This window comes from Bombina bombina, chromosome 6 (genome assembly GCF_027579735.1).
Source record: "Bombina bombina isolate aBomBom1 chromosome 6, aBomBom1.pri, whole genome shotgun sequence".
NCBI classification, from domain to species: Eukaryota; Metazoa; Chordata; class Amphibia; order Anura; family Bombinatoridae; genus Bombina; species Bombina bombina.
Window position 1 is genome coordinate 1,149,250,696 of NC_069504.1, and position 20,659 is coordinate 1,149,271,354.

At 43.4% G+C, this 20,659-nt stretch overlaps 1 protein-coding gene across 1 annotated transcript in view; it reads right to left on the minus strand.

Moving 5' to 3' along the window:
- GOLT1B (golgi transport 1B) overlaps positions 1–20,659 on the minus strand; it is a 208,768-nt gene that overhangs the window by 102,106 nt on the left and 86,003 nt on the right. Inside the window, exon 3 of the mRNA XM_053719128.1 lies at positions 10,576–10,754. Within this exon, the coding sequence (XP_053575103.1) occupies positions 10,576–10,754 (179 nt within the window). The remainder of the gene's footprint in view (positions 1–10,575; positions 10,755–20,659) is intronic.

Here is a 20,659-nt window from a genome sequence, read left to right on the forward strand (position 1 = left end):
GATGACCCGTGGACTGATCACACTTAACAGAAGAAAATCCTATTGGCTGATGCAATCAGCCAATAGGATTGAAGTTCAATCCTATTGGCTGATCCAGTTAGCCAATAGGATTGAGCTGGCATTCTATTGGCTCATTGGAACAGCCAATAGAATGCCAGCTCAATCCTATTGGCTGATTGCATCAGCCAATAGGATTTTTTCTACCTTAATTCCTATTGGCTGATAGAATTCTATCAGCCAATCGGAATTGAAGGGACGCCATCTTGGATGACGTAATTTAAAGGAACCTTCATTCAGTGTTAGCCGTCGGAAGATAGAAGATGCCGTCTGGATGAAGACTTCTGCCCGTCTGGAGGACCACTTCGCCCGGCTTGGATGAAGACTTCGTTGAGGACTTCGGCCCGGTTGGATGAAGACTTCTCCCGGTAAGGTGAGCTTCAAGGGGTTAGTGTTAAGTTTTTTTAAGGGGGTATTGGGTGTGTTTTAGAGTAGGGTTGGTTGTGTGGGTGGTGGGTTTTAATGTTGGGGGGGATTTGTAATTTTTTTTACAGGTAAAAAAGCTGATTACCCCACAAAAGGCCCTTTTAAGGGCTATTTGTAATTTAGTGTAGGACAGGGCTTTTTTATTTTGAGGGGGCTTTTTTATTTTGTTAGGGGGATTAGATTAGGTGTAATTAGTTTAAAAATCTTGTAATTTGTTTATTTTCTGTAATTTAGTGTGTTTTTTTGTTTGTACCTTAGCTAATTGTATTTAATTTAGGCAATTAATTTAATTATAGTGTAGTGTTAGGTGTTAGTGTAACTTAGGTTAGGTTTTATTTTACAGGTAGTTTTGTATTTATTTTAACTAGGTAGTTATTAAATAGTTAATAACTATTTAGTAACTATTGTACCTAGTTAAAATAAATACAAACTTGCCTGTAAAATAAAAATAAATCCTAAGCTAGCTACAATGTAACTATTAGTTATGTTGTAGCTAGCTTAGGGTTTATTTTATAGGTAAGTATTTAGTTTTAAATAGGAATTATTTAGGTCAGTGTTTTTCAACCAGTGTGCCGTGGCACACTAGTGTGCCGTGAAAGATCCTTAGGTGTGCCGCAGCAGACTGACAACAGTGCGGGGGTGTCCCTCTTTCAAATTTTGAAATATTGGGGAGGTATGCGACAGGCTCATCAGGCATCATTTACAACCATGAAATTGACATTCATTCACAGGCAATCATTATCATTGTTTGTGAATGAATATAAATATGTCATGTATAGTTTGTAGGAGGCATGGCATGACAGCACAGTACAGTGTGTATATATTATATATATATATATAAGGCTACAATGTGTGATTTTGTAAAATTTTGGGATGGTGGTGTGCCACAGGATTTTTTTAATGTAAAAAAGTGTGCCACGGCAAAAAAAAAGTTTGCAAATCACTGATTTAGGTAATGATAGTAATTCGTATTTAGATTTAAATTATATTTGTTAGGGGGTGTTAGGGTTAGGCTTAGGTGTTAATAACTTTAGTATAGTTGCGGCGACGTTGGGGGCGGCAGATTAGGGGTTAATATTTAACTAATGTTTGCGAGATGGGAGTGCGGCGGTTTAGGGGTTAATATATTTATTATAGTGGCGGCGATGTCCGGTTCAGCAGATTAGGGGTTAAAAATGTTCTTTTAGTGTTTGCGATGCGGGAGGGCCTCGGTTTAGAGGTTAATAGGTAGTTTATGGGTGTTAGTGTATTTTTTAGCATTTAGTTAAGAGTTTTATGCTACGGCTTTGTAGTGTAAAACTCTTAACTACTGACTTTAAAATGCGGTACCAGTGTTGACAGGAGAGGGTCTACCGCTCACTTTTGGTTAGACTCGTAATACCGGCGCTATGCATTGAAACAAAGAGGATACGCAATTTACGTAAGTGGATTTGCGGTATTTACAAGTCTGGCCAAAAAAGTGAACAGTACACCTGTACCTGCAAGACTCGTAATACCAGTGGGCGTTAAAAAGCAGCATTAGGACCTCTTTACGCTGCTTTTTAAGCCTAACGCACAACTCGTAATCTAGCTGCTTGTATCTAAGCTTCTGCTGATTGCCTCCTTATCTCAGTTCTTTTGACATACTGGGATTTCAGGCAATTAGTGCTGACTCTTAAATAACTTCACGTGCATGAGCACAGTGTAATCTATATGAAACACATGAACTAACGCCCTCTAGCTGTGAAAAACTGTCAAATGCATTCAAATTAGAGGCGGCCTTTAAAGGGACAGTCTAGTCAAAATTAAACTTTCATGATTCAGATAGGGCATGCAATTTTAAACAACTTTCCATTTTACTTCTATTATCTAATTTGCTCAATTCTTTAGATATCCTTTGTTGAAGAAATAGGAATGCACATGTGTGAGCCAATCACACAAGGCCTCTAGGTGCAGCAACCAATCAGCAGCTACTGAGCATATCTAGATATGCTTTTCAGCAAGTGATATCAAGAGAATTAAGCAAATTAGATAATAGAAGTAAATTAGAAAGTTGTTTAAAATGACATGCTCTTTCTAAATCACGAAAGAAAAAAATTGGCTTTCATGTCCCTTTAAGGGCTTAGAAATTAGCATATGAGCCTACCTAGTAGTAGCCTTCAACTAAGAACAACAAGAGAACAAAGCAAATGTGATGATAAAAGTAAATTAGAAAGTTGTTTAAAATTACATGCCCTATCTGAATCATGAAAGTCTAATTTGGACTTTACTATCCCTTTAAATATGAAAATGATAGTACAGCTACTGGAAGGACCAGGGGCCCCATAGAGCCTGTAAGTTCTACTGCTCGGGTTCACTGGGTTGGATACAAGTTCAGTTGTGTTTCAGATGTAAATGTGAATACAAACACACGTGCACATGCATGCACACACACAGACGTGCACACACACAAACACACAGACGTGCACACGCACATGCATGCACACACACACACAGACGTGCACATGCGCACACACACACACAGACGTGCACATGCGCACACACACACAGACGTGCACATGCGCACACACACACACAGACGTGCACATGCACACACACACACAGACGTGCACATGCACACACACACAGACGTGCACATGCACACACACACACACACAGACGTGCACATGCACACACACAGACATGCACACACAGACGTGCACATGCACACACACACACAGACATGCACATGCACACACACACACAGACGTGCACACGCACACACACACAGACGTGCACACGCACACACACACAGACGTACGCACGCACGCACAGACGTACGCACGCACACGTGCACACGCACGCACACAGACGTGCACACGCACATAGATGTGCACACGCACACACACACACACAGACGTGCACACGCACACACACACAGACGTGCACACAGACGTGCACACGCACGCACACAGACGTGCACACGCACGCACACACAGACGTGCACACGCACGCACACACACAGACGTGCACACGCACGCACACACACAGACGTGCACACGCACGCACACACACAGACGTGCACACGCACGCACACACACAGACGTGCACACGCACGCACACACACAGACGTGCGCACGCACACACACAGACGTGCGCACGCACACACACAGACGTTCCCACGCACGCACACACACGCACACGTGCACGCACACACACGCACACACATGCACACGCACACACACGCACACACATGCACACGCACGCACACACACAGACGTGCACACGCACGCACACACAGACGTGCACACGCACGCACACACACAGACGTGCACACGCACGCACACACACAGACGTGCACACGCACGCACACACACAGACGTGCACACGCACGCACACACACAGACGTGCACACGCACGCACACACACAGACGTGCGCACGCACACACACAGACGTGCGCACGCACACACACAGACGTTCCCACGCACGCACACACACGCACACGTGCACGCACACACACGCACACACATGCACACGCACACACACGCACACACATGCACACGCACGCACACACACAGACGTGCACACGCACGCACACAGACGTGCACACGCACGCACACACACAGACGTGCATACGCACACACACACAGACGTGCACACGCACGCACACAGACGTGCACACGCACGCACAGACGTGCACGTGCACACACACAGACGTGCACGTGCACACACACAGACGTGCACGTGCACACACACAGACCTGCACATGCACACACACAGACCTGCACATGCACACACACAGACCTGCACATGCACACACACAGACCTGCACATGCACGCACACAGACCTGCACACGCACGCACACAGACGTGCACGCGCACGCACACAGACGTGCACGCGCACGCACACAGACGTGCACGCGCACACACACAGACCTGCACATGCACACACACAGACCTGCACATGCACACACACAGACCTGCACATGCACACACACAGACCTGCACATGCACACACACAGACCTGCACATGCACACACACAGACCTGCACATGCACACACACAGACCTGCACATGCACACACACAGACCTGCACATGCACACACACAGACCTGCACATGCACACACACAGACCTGCACATGCACACACACAGACCTGCACATGCACACACACAGACGTGCACATGCACACACACAGACGTGCACATGCACACACAGACGTGCACACACACACACAGACGTGCACAGATACAGCAGAGAGAGACGAAGATGAACAATGTGATCCTCTGATGATGTAGAAAAACCTTTTAAAGGGACATTAAACCCAATCTTTTTATTTCATGATTCAGCTAGAGCATGACATTTTAAACAACTTTGCAATGTACTTCTATTATCTAATTTGCTTCATTCTCTTGATAGTCTTTGCTGAAAAGCATATCTAGATAGGCTCAGCAGCTGCTGATTGGTGGCTGCACATAGATGCCTCATGTGATTGGCTCACCCATGTGCATTGCTATTTCCTAAACAAAGAATATCAAAATAACGAAGCAAATTAGATAATAGAAGTAAATTGGGATGTTGTTTAAAATTGTATTTTGGGTTTAATGTCCCTTTAAGCTTTAGATTTGTCTTGTAAACAAAACCATAAGACTAAAAAAAAATCATTCTCAAGCTGTAAAGCAGCAACAGCCATCTCTCCTCAGGACAACAGGTGACCAGTTACCGTAAAGGAACAGCAAGATCAGCTGAGATATGAGGACCATGTTAACAGCACAACTTAAGCTGTGTGATCAGGTGACAGGGCAAGGCATGCTGGGTGGTAGATAGTCATAGGGAGAGTAATACTGATGGGGAGGTTCTAAAGTCAGACTGAAGAGAGAGGCGTAAAGGGGGGAGAGTGGGTGGTAGATAGGCATAGGGAGAGTAATACCGATGGGGAGGTTCTAAAGTCAGACTGAAGAGAGAGGCGTAAAGGGGGGAGAGTGGGTGGTAGATAGGCAGAAGGAGTAATACTGATGGGGAGGTTCTAAAGTCAGACTGAAGAGAGAGGCGTAAAGGGGGGAGAGTGGGTGGTAGATAGGCAGAAGGAGTAATACCGATGGGGAGGTTCTAAAGTCAGACTGAAGAGAGAGGCGTAAAGGGGGGGAGAGTGGGTGGTAGATAGGCAGAAGGAGTAATACCGATGGGGAGGTTCTAAAGTCAGACTGAAGAGAGAGGCGTAAAGGGGGGAGAGTGGGTGGTAGATAGGCAGAAGGAGTAATACCGATGGGGAGGTTCTGAAGTCAGACTGAAGAGAGAGGAGTAAAGGGGGAGAGTGGGTGGTAGATAGGCATAGGGAGAGTAATACAGATGGGGAGGTTCTAAAGTCAGACTGAAGAGAGAGGCGTAAAGGGGGGAGAGTGGATGGTAGATAGGCATAGGGAGAGTAATACAGATGGGGAGGTTCTAAAGTCAGACTGAAGAGAGAGGAGTAAAGGGGGGAGAGTGGGTGGTAGATAGGCAGAAGGAGTAATACTGATGGGGAGGTTCTGAAGTCAGACTGAAGAGAGAGGAGTAAAGGGGGGAAAAGTAATCTGTGTCATTGCAGTTTGGTCTCTCTAGGACTGAAGATAGAGACGTAAATGGGGTAAAGTAATCTGTGTGATTGTAGTTTCGTCTCTCTAGGACTGAAGAGAGAGGTGAAAAGCGGGGAGAGTAATCCATGTGATTGCAGTTTGGTCTCTCTAGGACTGAAGAGAGAGAAGTAAAGGGGGGTAAAGTAATCCATGTGGCTGCAGTTTGGTCTCTCTAGGACTGAAGAGAGGTGTAAAGGGGGAAGAGTAATCTGTGTGGCTGCAGTTTGGTCTCTCTAGGACTGAAGAGAGGGGCGCAAAGGGGGGAGAGTAATCTGTGTGGCTGCAGTTTGGTCTCTCTAGGACTGAAGAGAGGAGTAAAGGGGGAGAGTATTCTGTGTGGCTGCAGTTGGTCTCTCTAGTACTGAAGAGAGGAGTAAAGGGGGGAAGAGTATTCTGTGTGGCTGCAGTTTGGTCTCTCTAGGACTGAAGAGAGAGAAGTAAAGGGGGGTAAAGTAATCCATGTGGCTGCAGTTTGGTCTCTCTAGGACTGAAGAGAGGTGTAAAGGGGGAAGAGTAATCCGTGTGGCTGCAGTTTGGTCTCTCTAGGACTGAAGAGAGGGGCGCAAAGGGGGGAGAGTAATCTGTGTGGCTGCAGTTTGGTCTCTCTAGGACTGAAGAGAGGAGTAAAGGGGGAGAGTATTCTGTGTGGCTGCAGTTGGTCTCTCTAGTACTGAAGAGAGGAGTAAAGGAGGGAAGAGTATTCTGTGTGGCTGCAGTTAGGTCTCTCTAGGACTGAAGAGAGAGGCGTAAAGGGGGGAGGAGAGTAATCCGTGTGGCTGCAGTTTGGTCTCTCTAGGACTGAAGAGAGGTGTAAAGGGGGAAGAGTAATCCGTGTGGCTGCAGTTTGGTCTCTCTAGGACTGAAGAGAGGGGCGCAAAGGGGGGAGAGTAATCTGTGTGGCTGCAGTTTGGTCTCTCTAGGACTGAAGAGAGGAGTAAAGGGGGAGAGTATTCTGTGTGGCTGCAGTTGGTCTCTCTAGTACTGAAGAGAGGAGTAAAGGGGGGAAGAGTATTCTGTGTGGCTGCAGTTTGGTCTCTCTAGGACTGAAGAGAGAGAAGTAAAGGGGGGTAAAGTAATCCATGTGGCTGCAGTTTGGTCTCTCTAGGACTGAAGAAAGGTGTAAAGGGGGAAGAGTAATCCGTGTGGCTGCAGTTTGGTCTCTCTAGGACTGAAGAGAGGGGCGCAAAGGGGGGAGAGTAATCTGTGTGGCTGCGGTTTGGTCTCTCTAGGACTGAAGAGAGGAGTAAAGGGGGAGAGTATTCTGTGTGGCTGCAGTTGGTCTCTCTAGTACTGAAGAGAGGAGTAAAGGAGGGAAGAGTATTCTGTGTGGCTGCAGTTAGGTCTCTCTAGGACTGAAGAGAGAGGCGTAAAGGGGGGAGGAGAGTAATCCGTGTGGCTGCAGTTTGGTCTCTCTAGGACTGAAGAGAGGTGTAAAGGGGGAAGAGTAATCCGTGTGGCTGCAGTTTGGTCTCTCTAGGACTGAAGAGAGGGGCGCAAAGGGGGGAGAGTAATCTGTGTGGCTGCAGTTTGGTCTCTCTAGGACTGAAGAGAGGAGTAAAGGGGGAGAGTATTCTGTGTGGCTGCAGTTGGTCTCTCTAGTACTGAAGAGAGGAGTAAAGGGGGGAAGAGTATTCTGTGTGGCTGCAGTTTGGTCTCTCTAGGACTGAAGAGAGAGGCGTAAAGGGGGGAGAGTAATCTGTGTGGCTGAAGTGAGGAGTAAAGGGGGGAGAGTTATCCGAGTGATTGCAGTTTGGTCTCTCTAGGAATGAAAAGAGAGGAGTAAAGGGGGGGGGAAGAGTAATCCGTGTGGCTGCAGTTTGGTCTCTCTAGCAATGAAAAGAGAGGAGTTAAGGGGGGAGAGTAATCCGTGTGGCTGCAGTTTGGTCTCTCTAGGACTGAAGAGAGAGGCGTAAAGGGGGGAGAGTAATCTGTGTGGCTGCAGTTTGGTCTCTCTAGGACTGAATAGAGAGGCGTAAAGGGGGGAGAGTAATCTGTGTGGCTGCAGTTTGCTCTCTCTAGGACTGAAGAGAGAGGAGTAAAGGGGGGAGAGTAATCTGCGTGGCTGCAGTTTGGTCTCTCTAGGACTGAAGAGAGAGGCGTAAAGGTGGGAGAGTAATCTGTGTGGCTGCAGTTTGGTCTCTCTAGGACTGAAGAGAGAGGAGTAAAGAGGGGAGGAGAGTAATCTGTGTGGCTGCAGTTTGGTCTCTCTAGGACTGAAGAGAGAGGAGTAAAGAGGGGAGGAGAGTAATCCGTGTGGCTGCAGTTTGGTCTCTCTAGGACTGAAGAGAGGCGTAAAGGGGGGAGAGTAATCTGTGTGGCTGCAGTTTGGTCTCTCTAGGACTGAATAGAGAGGCGTAAAGGGGGGAGAGTAATCTGTGTGGCTGCAGTTTGGTCTCTCTAGGACTGAAGAGAGAGGAGTAAAGAGGGGAGGAGAGTAATCTGTGTGGCTGCAGTTTGGTCTCTCTAGGACTGAAGAGAGAGGAGTAAAGAGGGGAGGAGAGTAATCCGTGTGGCTGCAGTTTGGTCTCTCTAGGACTGAAGAGAAGCGTAAAGGGGGGAGAGTAATCTGTGTGGCTGCAGTTTGGTCTCTCTAGGACTGAATAGAGAGGCGTAAAGGGGGGAGAGTAATCTGTGTGGCTGCAGTTTGGTCTCTCTAGGACTGAAGAGAGAGGCGTAAAGGGGGAGAGTAATCTGTGTGGCTGCAGTTTGGTCTCTCTAGGACTGAAGAGAGGAGTAAAGGGGGGAGAGTTATCCGAGTGATTGCAGTTTGGTCTGTCTAGGACTGAAGAGAGGAGTTAAGGGGGGAAGAGTAATCTGTGTGGCTGCAGTTTGCTCTGTCTAGGACTGAAGAGAGGAGTAAAGGGGGAGAGTAATCTGTGTGGCTGCAGTTTGGTCTCTCTAGGACTGAAGAGAGGAGTAAAGGGGGAGAGTAATCTGTGTGGCTGCAGTTTGGTCTCTCTAGGACTGAAGAGAGGAGTAAAGGGGGGAGAGTTATCCGAGTGATTGCAGTTTGGTCTGTCTAGGACTGAAGAGAGGAGTTAAGGGGGGAAGAGTAATCTGTGTGGCTGCAGTTTGCTCTGTCTAGGACTGAAGAGAGGAGTTAAGGGGGGAGAATAATCTGTGTGGCTGCAGTTTGCTCTGTCTAGGACTGAAGAGAGGAGTTAAGGGGGGAGAGTAATCTGTGTGGCTGCAGTTTGCTCTGTCTAGGACTGAAGAGAGGAGTTAAGGGGGGAAGAGTAATCTGTGTGGCTGCAGTTTGCTCTGTCTAGGACTGAAGAGAGGAGTTAAGGGGGGAGAGTAATCTGTGTGGCTGCAGTTTGCTCTGTCTAGGACTGAAGAGAGGAGTTAAGGGGGGAGAGTAATCTGTGTGGCTGCAGTTTGCTCTGTCTAGGACTGAAGAGAGGAGTTAAGGGGGGAGAGTAATCTGTGTGGCTGCAGTTTGCTCTGTCTAGGACTGAAGAGAGGAGTTAAGGGGGGAGAGTAATCTGTGTGGCTGCAGTTTGCTCTGTCTAGGACTGAAGAGAGGAGTTAAGGGGGAAGAGTAATCTGTGTGGCTGCAGTTTGCTCTGTCTAGGACTGAAGAGAGGAGTTAAGGGGGGAAGAGTAATCCGTGTGGCTGCAGTTTGGTCTCTCTAGGACTGAAGAGAGGAGTTAAGGGGGGAGAGTAATCTGTGTGGCTGCAGTTTGCTCTGTCTAGGACTGAAGAGAGGAGTTAAGGGGGGAAGAGTAATCCGTGTGGCTGCAGTTTGTTCTGTCTAGGACTGAAGAGAGGAGTTAAGGGGGGAGAGTAATCTGTGTGGCTGCAGTTTGCTCTGTCTAGGACTGAAGAGAGGAGTTAAGGGGGGAGAGTAATCTGTGTGGCTGCAGTTTGCTCTGTCTAGGACTGAAGAGAGGAGTTAAGGGGGGAAGAGTAATCTGTGTGGCTACAATTTGCTCTGTCTAGGACTAAAGAGAGAGGTGTAAAGGGGGAAGAGTAATCTGTGTGGCTGCAGTTTGCTCTGTCTAGGACTGAAGAGAGGAGTTAAGGGGGGAGAGTAATCTGTGTGGCTGCAGTTTGCTCTGTCTAGGACTGAAGAGAGGAGTTAAGGGGGGAAGAGTAATCTGTGTGGCTGCAGTTTGCTCTGTCTAGGACTAAAGAGAGAGGCGTAAAGAGGCAGAGTAATCCGTGTGCCTGCAGTTTGGTCTCTCTAGGACTGAAGAGAGAGGTGTAAAGGGGGAAGAGTAATCTGTGTGGCTGCAGTTTGCTCTGTCTAGGACTAAAGAGAGAGGCGTAAAGAGGCAGAGTAATCCGTGTGCCTGCAGTTTGGTCTCTCTAGGAATCTAGAGGTGAGCAGAAAACGGGTAGAGGAGCCTGTTCCGTCTGATGCAATTGGAGCACCGTGACATGAAGGCACCGGCTGTACTCACTGGATACAACTCATATCAACAGGAGTTGCACGAATTGTACAGTTTAGGGCTGTTTGCTCACTGTGGGTGTGATGAGACCAAATTGACAAATAACACAACGGTAAAACCTACCTGAACAGTAGGAAGAATCCATAGATTTCCAGGACCATGCCTATCAATGGCCAGCCAATAAGAACGACAAAAACACCACCAAGGAAGAATCCTGTGGCTTTTACTTTGTGTTTCTGAAAGAAAAAGCGGAATGTTCTCTCCAACCCGATCACGAATGCCAGCCCAGCTACAAACAGCACCTACAAAACAAAGAGAAAGAAAATGTTTTAGATAAAAAGATGCTCAGACATTGCTCAGACTTTAATCTTAAAGAAAATGTTTAATAGGAGAAGACATTCTCTTATAATACTTTGTTGAATAAGCGATGACAAAAGTCATATGTGCAGCTAGCTCACACCTCAGCCTACCTAGATATACTTTTGAAGTAAGCAAATTAGATGACAGAAGCAAACTGGGAAGTTGTTTAAAATGTTCTGCTCTATCTGAATCATGAAGTTAAATGTTGGGTTTCATGTCCCTTTAAGAGGGTTATTAAAGGTCATGAAGTTAATTGTAACCTTAATTAGAACAAAGAACATAAAAAGAAGCCTTACAGGGATTGTAAATCTATGCGCAACAATACTTGTAATAAAAAAGTAACTGATTCAAATCATTGTAGACAATAAAATTTATAAATAATCACCCTTTCATTTTCTTATACATTCCGCTGTTCCTCTGCCCACAGCACATAGTCTATTTCAGTGCAAAATGACAAATCATGCTGTAGCCAATTATAACGCGCCCCCTTTGGCGTATAATTTCCAATCAGTTTAAATCATGTACTCACCGCCTTTATTTGACTGAACAATATCCTTACATAAGTGGTGTGCATGTGTGAAAAATTGGGTTTGGCCAAATATTCTAAAAAATGAGTTTTCCAAATATTTGTCTGCTGTGCTATTCGGCAAGAATTTAGTTTTAAACAAAACAAATACTAGATATATTGGGAGAACATTTACATTGGTTTTCATTAAACTAAAGTAAATGTTCCTTCGCAGCAGGTGAATACGTTTACCGGTAGCATTATATACTTACCTATAGTGCACTGGAGAGCCGAGCTAATCCCGACACTTCACAGGGCCCGAGGACACACAAGAAGTTGGCTTAGCGCCGTCCCAGAGCTCTGTGAAGAAGTGTTGAAATAAGTGCGGCTCTCCGGTGCGCTATAGGTTAGTTTTTTTAACCCCTAAGGTAATTTAAAGGAAACTAATTACTGATGCATTTTGTCAGTATTTTTATTAGTTTTCTTTCAATTTTGTGGTGCATAAGTTAGGTCCCATTAACTCCTGCAGGTTGCACAAAAAGCCTCAGGAAGTAAATTGATTAACCCCCTCAACTGTCAATGAAGAAGATTGAATTGCTTAGCATGGCTAAGAAGAACTACTGCAGGTTTTAAGACATTAGATTTTTGCAAATAATAGTAGTGTTTATTTCCTGTTCCTACTACAAATGGGATGTGAGGTGGTTTATAGGGGGAAATAACCTCTGTATACAAAACAATTGTCCCTTCTTGTTATTATCACTTGAGGAACATCAGTGGATTCAATTATTTGACCACCGCCTCAAAAAGTGAAGGTGAAGGTGTTCTGTTTGAGTACAAGTGTGAGGACACGTGTGGGGGTGGGTAGTATGTAAAGCCTGTGTGCACGTGTCTGTAAACTGCAGTGTGAGAAACTAGGGATAGACCAATATTGTTTTTTCAGGGCCGATACCGATTATTGACCTCCTTTCAGGCCGATAACAGGGGCCGATATTCTGTACATTTAAAGTTTTGAAAAATCAACACAATTTCTACACAAATCTGGTAAAAATAAACAACTGGGAAAAATAAAGTGCTAGAAAATTAACTTATGAAATGGCTTCCAAAAACATAGAACAATAGCATAAATCCCTTTTAAACTGCACACCGATATAAAATTACATTTAAGTCACTACTGCAAAATTAGACACTACACAATTTCTTCTGTTCTCCCAGTTAAGTAGAAAAACATTAAAGTGCAGAAAGCATAACATTTCAGCACGTTCTCCTCTTAAACGGCTTCTTTTTTTTCATATATTGCTGCCACTTCACTAAAAATACGCTCAGATAAGGGTTAAAAGTAAAGTGAAAAAATATATATATACTGCCACTTGACAGAGAAAGAAATGACATGCTGGAATATCAGTGCTAGATTTATATATTTGCTTTAATTTTTAATATGCTCATATATTTACTGGATTGCAAATACCTTCCCTGGTACTGAGAAGTGGAGTATAAGTTTCTTTATTATGTCACTTTATTTTATACATTTGTAACAGCGCCACCAAATGATCAGAGCATTGTTATCCATTGCTAGAGAATATTAATACTAGTCTCCTATACTGCATAGCTTTCTACTCCAGGTTTGTTGTTGTGGACATTTAATTGATGTGCCTGAACTATCATTTTTTTGTAATGTTTTTTTCTATGCCCATGAAAGGGGAAAATAAAATATTTAAAATTAAAAAATTGTCAAATATAGCAGCTTTAGTGAAATGTTTTGCAAATGTGCAAACTTTATCAGAAGGCAACAAATAATGTTCTATTTGTGACAGCAATTAGCAAGCAGATTGATTTTATGTATTGCTGACCCCTATGAGCAAATCAAAAGTAATTTAGCTCTGTGTACTTCAGGGAAATTATGTAGCTTTAAATGCATTTCCATTTCACAAATCATATATGTTTGTTTATGCAAGTCCATCTATAGGTCTGCCATTGGTAACTGAGCTCCCAGGAACACCTGGGCTTGGACTCCGTTATCAGTGCTATTATTAGAGGCTATGTCCATCTTATATTTGCTATAGATTATTTGTGTGATGAATTGTGCCACTTAAAACTACATAGTACACAGAGCTAAATTTCTTTTGATTTGCTCCATATCGGTAACTTTGGGCAATATCGATATTTCAGAAAACAGAATTTATGTTTACCTGATAAATTTCTTTCTCCTACGGTGTGTCCGGTCCACGGCTTCATCCTTACTTGTGGGATATTCTCTTCCCCTACAGGAAATGGCACAGAGAGCACACAGCAAAAGCTGTCCATATAGCCCCCCTCTGGCTCCGCCCCCCAGTCATTCGACCGACGGTTAGGAGAAAAAGGAGAAACTATAGGGTGCCGTGGTGACTGTAGTGTACAGAAATAAAAATTTTAAACCTGACTAAAAGCCATGGCGGGCCGTGGACCGGACACACCGTAGGAAAGAAATTTATCAGGTAAACATAAATTCTGTTTTCTCCTACATTGGTGTGTCCGGTCCACGGCTTCATCCATACTTGTGGGAACCAATACCAAAGCTTTAGGACACGGATGAAGGGAGGGAACCTAAACGGAAGGCACCACAGCTTGCAAAACCTTTCTCCCAAAAACAGCCTCCGAAGAAGCATAAGTATCGAATTTGTAAAATTTGGCAAAAGTATGCAGAGAAGACCAAGTCGCTGCCTTACAGATCTGATCAACAGAAGCCTCGTTCTTGAAGGCCCATGTGGAAGCCACAGCTCTAGTAGAGTGAGCTGTAATTCGTTCAGGAGGCTGCCGTCCGGCAGTCTCATAAGCCAATCGGATGATGCTTTTCAGCCAAAAGGAAAGAGAGGTAGCAGTAGCTTTCTGCCCTCTCCTCTTACCAGAATAAACGACAAACAAGGATGATGTCTGTCTGAAATCCTTTGTTGCTTCTAAATAGAATTTTAAAGCACGGACCACATCTAGGTTGTGTAACAAACGTTCCTTCTTCGAAACTGGATTCGGACACAGAGAAGGAACAACTATTTCCTGGTTAATATTCCTGTTGGAAACCACTTTTGGAAGAAAACCAGGCTTGGTACGTAAAACTACCTTATCTGTATGGAATACCAGTGAAGTACACTGCAAGGCAGACAATTCAGAAACTCTTCTAGCAGAAGAAATAGCAACCAAAAACAGAACTTTCCAAGATAGTAACTTAATATCTATGGAATGTAAGGGTTCAAACGGAACCCCTTGAAGAACTGAAAGAACTAAGTTTAGACTCCATGGAGGAGTCATAGGTCTGTAGACAGGCTTAATTCTGACTAACGCCTGTACAAACGCCTGTACATCTGGCACGGCTGCCAGACGTTTGTGCAACAAAACAGACAGAGCAGATATCTGTCCTTTTAGAGAACTAGCTGACAAACCTTTATCCAAACCCTCTTGGAGAAAAGAAAGTATCCTAGGAATTTTAATTTTACTCCAAGAGAATCCCTTGGATTCTCACCAACGGATATATTTTTGCCATATCTTATGGTAAATTTTCCTAGTCACAGGTTTTCTGGCTTGAACCAGAGTATCTATAACTGAATCTGAAAACCCACGCTTAGATAGAATCAAGCGTTCAATTTCCAAGCAGTCAGTTGCAGAGAGACTAGATTTGGATGTTCGAATGGACCTTGTACTAGAAGATCCTGTCTCAAAGGTAGCTTCCATGGTGGAGCCGATGACATATTCACCAGGTCTGCATACCAAGTCCTGCGTGGCCATGAAGGAGCTTTTAGAATCACCGAGGCCTTCTCCTGTTTGATCCTGGCTACAAGCCTGGGAAGGAGAGGGAACAGTGGAAACACATAAGCTAGATTGAACGACCAAGGCGCCACCAATGCATCCACTAGCGCCGCCTTGGGATCCCTGGATCTGGACCCGTAGCGAGGAACCTTGGAGTTATGACGAGACGCCATCAGATCCATATCTGGAATGCCCCATAGTTGAGTTAACTGGGCAAAGACCTCCGGGTGGAGTTCCCACTCCCCCGGATGGAAAGTCTGACGACTCAAATAATCCGCCTCCCAGTTGTCTACTTCTGGGATGTGAATTGCAGATAGATGGCAGGAGTGATCCTCCGCCCATTTGATAATCTTGGATACCTCTCTCATCGCCAAGGAACTCTTTGTTCCCCCCTGATGATTGATGTACGCTACAGTCGTCATGTTGTCCGACTGAAATCTTATGAATCTGGCCTTCGCTAGTTGAGGCCAAGCCAGGAGCGCATTGAATATCGCTCTCAGTTCCAAAATGTTTATCGGGAGAAGAGACTCTTCCCGAGACCATAGACCCTGAGCTTTCAGGGAGTCCCAGACTGCGCCCCAGCCTAAGAGACTGGCGTCGGTCGTGACAATGACCCACTCTGGTCTGCGGAAACTCATTCCCTGAGACAGGTGATCCTGAGTCAACCACCAGCGGAGTGAGTCTCTGGTTACCTGGTCTACTTGAATCTGGGGAGACAAGTCTGCATAATCCCCATTCCACTGTTTGAGCATGCACAGTTGCAATGGTCTTAGATGAATTCGAGCAAAAGGAACCACGTCCATTGCTGCAACCATTAATCCTATTACCTCCATGCACTGAGCTATGGAAGGCTGAGGAATAGATTGAAGAACTTGACAAGCGTTTAGAAGCTTTAACTTTCTGACCTCTGTCAGAAAAAACATAATTTATGTAAGAACTTACCTGATAAATTAATTTCTTTCATATTAGCAAGAGTCCATGAGCTAGTGACGTATGTGATATACATTCCTACCAAGAGGGGCAAAGTTTCCCAAACCTCAAAATGCCTATAAATACACCCCTCACCACACCCACAAATCAGTTTAACGCATAGCCAAGAAGTGGGGTGATAAGAAAAAAAGTGCAAAAGCATAAAAAATAAGGAATTGGAATAATTGTGCTTTATACAAAAAAATCATAACCACCACAAAAAAGGGTGGGCCTCATGGACTCTTGCTAATATGAAAGAAATGAATTTATCAGGTAAGTTCTTACATAAATTATGTTTTCTTTCATGTAATTAGCAAGAGTCCATGAGCTAGTGACGTATGGGATAATGACTACCCAAGATGTGGATCTTCCACGCAAGAGTCACTAGAGAGGGAGGGATAAAATAAAGACAGCCAATTCCGCTGAAAAATAATCCACACCCAAAATAAAGTTTAAATCTTATAATGAAAAAAACTGAAATTATAAGCAGAAGAATCAAACTGAAACAGCTGCCTGAAGTACTTTTCTACCAAAAACTGCTTCAGAAGAAGAAAACACATCAAAATGGTAAAATTTAGTAAAAGTATGCAAAGAAGACCAAGTTGCTGCTTTGCAAATCTGATCAACCGAAGCTTCATTCCTAAACGCCCAGGAAGTAGAAACTGACCTAGTAGAATGAGCTGTAATCCTTTGAGGCGGAGTTTTACCCGACTCGACATAAGCATGATGAATTAAAGATTTCAACCAAGATGCCAAAGAAATGGCAGAGGCCTTCTGACCTTTCCTAGAACCGGAAAAGATAACAAATAGACTAGAAGTCTTTCGGAAATTCTTAGTAGCTTCAACATAATATTTCAAAGCTCTAACTACATCCAAAGAATGCAATGATCTCTCCTTAGAATTCTTAGGATTAGGACACAATGAAGGAACCACAATTTCTCTACTAATGTTGTTAGAATTCACAACCTTAGGTAAAAATTTAAAAGTTTGCAACACCGCCTTATCCTGATGAAAAATCAGAAAAGGAGACTCACAAGAAAGAGCAGATAATTCAGAAACTCTTCTAGCAGAAGAGATGGCAAAAAGAAACAAAAAACTTTCCAAGAAAGTAATTTAATGTCCAGTGAATGCATAGGTTCAAACGGAGGAGCTTGAAGAGCCCCCAGAACCAAATTCAAACTCCAAGGAGGAGAAATTGATTTAATAACAGGTTTTATACGAACCAAAGCTTGTACAAAACAATGAATATCAGGAAGATTAGCAATCTTTCTGTGAAAAAGAACAGAAAAAGCAGAGATTTGTCCTTTCAAGGAACTTGCAGACAAACCTTTATCCAAACCATCCTGAAGAAACTGTAAAATTCTCGGAATTCTAAAAGAATGCCAGAAAAAATGATGAGAAAGACACCAAGAAATGTAAGTCTTCCAAACTCGATAATATATCTTCCTAGATACAGATTTACGAGCCTGTAACATAGTATTAATCACAGAGTCAGAGAAACCTCTTTGACTAAGAATCAAGCGTTCAATCTCCATACCTTCAAATTTAAGGATTTGAGATCCTGATGGAAAAAAGGACCTTGTGACAAAAGGTCTGGTCTTAACAGAAGAGTCCACGGTTGGCAAGAGGCCATCCGGACAAGATCCGCATACCAAAACCTGTGAGGCCATGCTGGAGCCACCAGCAGAACAAACGAGCACTCCTTAGAATCTTGGAGATTACTCTTGGAAGAAGAACTAGAGGCGGAAAGATATAGGCAGGATGATACTTCCAAGGAAGTGACAATGCATCCACTGCTTCCGTCTGAGGATCCCTGGATCTTGACAGATACCTGGGAAGTTTCTTGTTTAGATGAGAAGCCATCAGATCTATTTCTGGAAGTCCCCATATTTGAACAATCTGAAGAAATACCTCTGGGTGAAGAAACCATTCGCCCAGATGTAGCGTTTGGCGACTGAGATAATCCGCTTCCCAATTGTCTATACCTGGGATATGAACCGCAGAAATCAGACAGGAGCTGGATTCCGCCCATACAAGTATTCAAGAGACTTCTTTCATAGCCAGAGGACTGTGAGTTCCTCCTTGATGATTGACATATGCCACGGTTGTGACATCGTCCGTCTAGAAACAAATGAACGACTCTCTCTTTAGAAGAGGCCACGACTGAAGAACTCTGAAAATTGCACGGAGTTCCAAAAAATGTTGATTGGTAATCTCACCTCCTGAGATTCCCAAACCCCTTGTGCTGTCAGAAACCCCCATACAGCTCCCCAACCTGTCAGACTTGCATCTGTTGAGATCACAGTCTAGGTTGGATGAACAAAAGAAGCCCCCTGAACTAAACGATGGTGGTCTGTCCACCACGTCAGAGAGTGTCGAACAATCGGTTTTAAAGATATTAATTGAGATATCTTTGTATAATCCCTGCACCACTGGTTCAGCATACAGAGCTGAAGAGGTCGCATGTGAAAACAAGCAAAGGGGATCGCGTCCAATGCAGTAGTCATAAGACCTAGAATTTCCATGCATAAGGCTACCGAAGATTGAGACTGAAGGTTTTGATAAGCTGAAACCAATTTCAGACGCCTCTTGTCCGTCATAGACAGAATCAAGAACACTGAATCTATCAGGAAACCTAAAAAGGTTACCCTTGTCTGAAGAATCAAACGAACTTTTGGTAAATTGATCCTCCAACCACGTTCTTGAAGAAACAACACTTATAAAAGACTGGAAAGGTTCTTTCTAGTGAAAATGAGCAAAGGGAATTGAATCCAATGCTGTGGCCATAATACCTAAAACTTCTATGCATATATAGCAACTGAAGGAAATAATAGAGACTAAAGGTACCGATAGACGGAACCCAATAACATTATCCCTTGTCTGATAGAGACAAGGACAGTGACACAAACAATCTGGAAACCTAAAAAAAGGTGACCCTTGTGTGAGGAATCAAGAGCTTTTGAAAAGAAGATCCTCTAACTATGTCCTGAAGAGTAAGTGAATCATATGAGATTCCGCATCCTCAGAAAATAATCTGAATGAAAACAGAAAAATGAAAATATGCATTTATTGTATCTAATGAAAACAAATAATGCTATCAATGACCATAAAAAGGCAAAATAGTTTGAATAAAACTCCAAAACCCGGTTCCTCAAAAGGAACTTGAAGAAATACCCCAGAAGATTCCAGGTCTGAGCAGCGCTTGAACCCCATGGGTGCCCAGCCATGCTTCAACAGTACCCAAAATATATAGGACAGAAACACAGTTAAAGAAAGTGTTAGCCTTACTGGAATAAAATCAAAGAAATTTGGACAAAATAAATTTCAAAGAAGCCTTAACCTGCCCCTTACCAACCAAGCTGGAATATGGCACGTACATCGCAAATTTAGGGAGCTGATTTCGAACTCCAATTATAGACATGTTACTTGGGAAAGAACTCAGGAATTCGTTCCTTAATAAGAACAACCAAACCAGTATAAGCTTAAAGTTTTAGTCTTAGAACTCAACCTTGAAGCCCAGAGTAACAGTTAAGAATTGAATCCAATTATAAAACAAATAATTGATTATCTTAGAACAAAAGAAATATGGATTTTTTTTTTTTTTTTAAATCACAAAATTCTTCTAGCTAAAAACATAGATTAACCCTCATTTGCGAAAATATTCAATAAAATGAAGACACAAATGAAATTATTAGCATGATAGTCCAGTTTAAAGGACCAGCCAATACAGTGGACTTGTATAATCAATAAATGCAAAACAACAAGACAAATGCAACAGCACCTAGTCTAGTAAATGTTGTCCCTTTAACAATGCTAAAATAAATCATAATCTGATACTTGATCGTAAAGTAAACAGAGAAAATGAAGCAATTGCAATATCCAAATAAATCACAGGACCAAGAAAAGTACCTGAAACTAAATAATTTTCCATAAATAAGATACAACTATCTAAAGGAAAATAAATACTATTTTGCTATAAAAACAATAGCATAATTAGTAGAATTAGAGATAGCCCCAATAAATTGGAGAACCCTCCAAATTGAGTTTAACTGCTGGCAAAGAATATAGTTTAAAACCTTTGAAGAAGGAATAAAAGAAAATTCTCAGCCTATTCCATTCCCTAGTATAGGGAATTGGAAAGAAAACCTCTGAAAACACAGAAGAAATAAATAGGCAGAAATAATGTCAGCTAGTCTTAAAGAACTAGTTACCTTAATATCCAAAATAATCAACACCTTTTCAACAAAGAACAAATGTACTTTAATAATAGAAAAATAATAAAAAAGTAGATTTGTTAGTGTCAATATCTGATGAAGAAGATTTCTGAAAGAGAAAAAAACATCATCAGAGAAGGATAAATCAGTATGTTGTTGGTCATTTGAAACTTCAATAATTAAAAAAACAGAATTTATGTTTACCTGATAAATTACTTTCTCCAACGGTGTGTCCGGTCCACGGCGTCATCCTTACTTGTGGGATATTCTCTTCCCCAACAGGAAATGGCAAAGAGCCCAGCAAAGCTGGTCACATGATCCCTCCTAGGCTCCGCCTACCCCAGTCATTCGACCGACGTTAAGGAGGAATATTTGCATAGGAGAA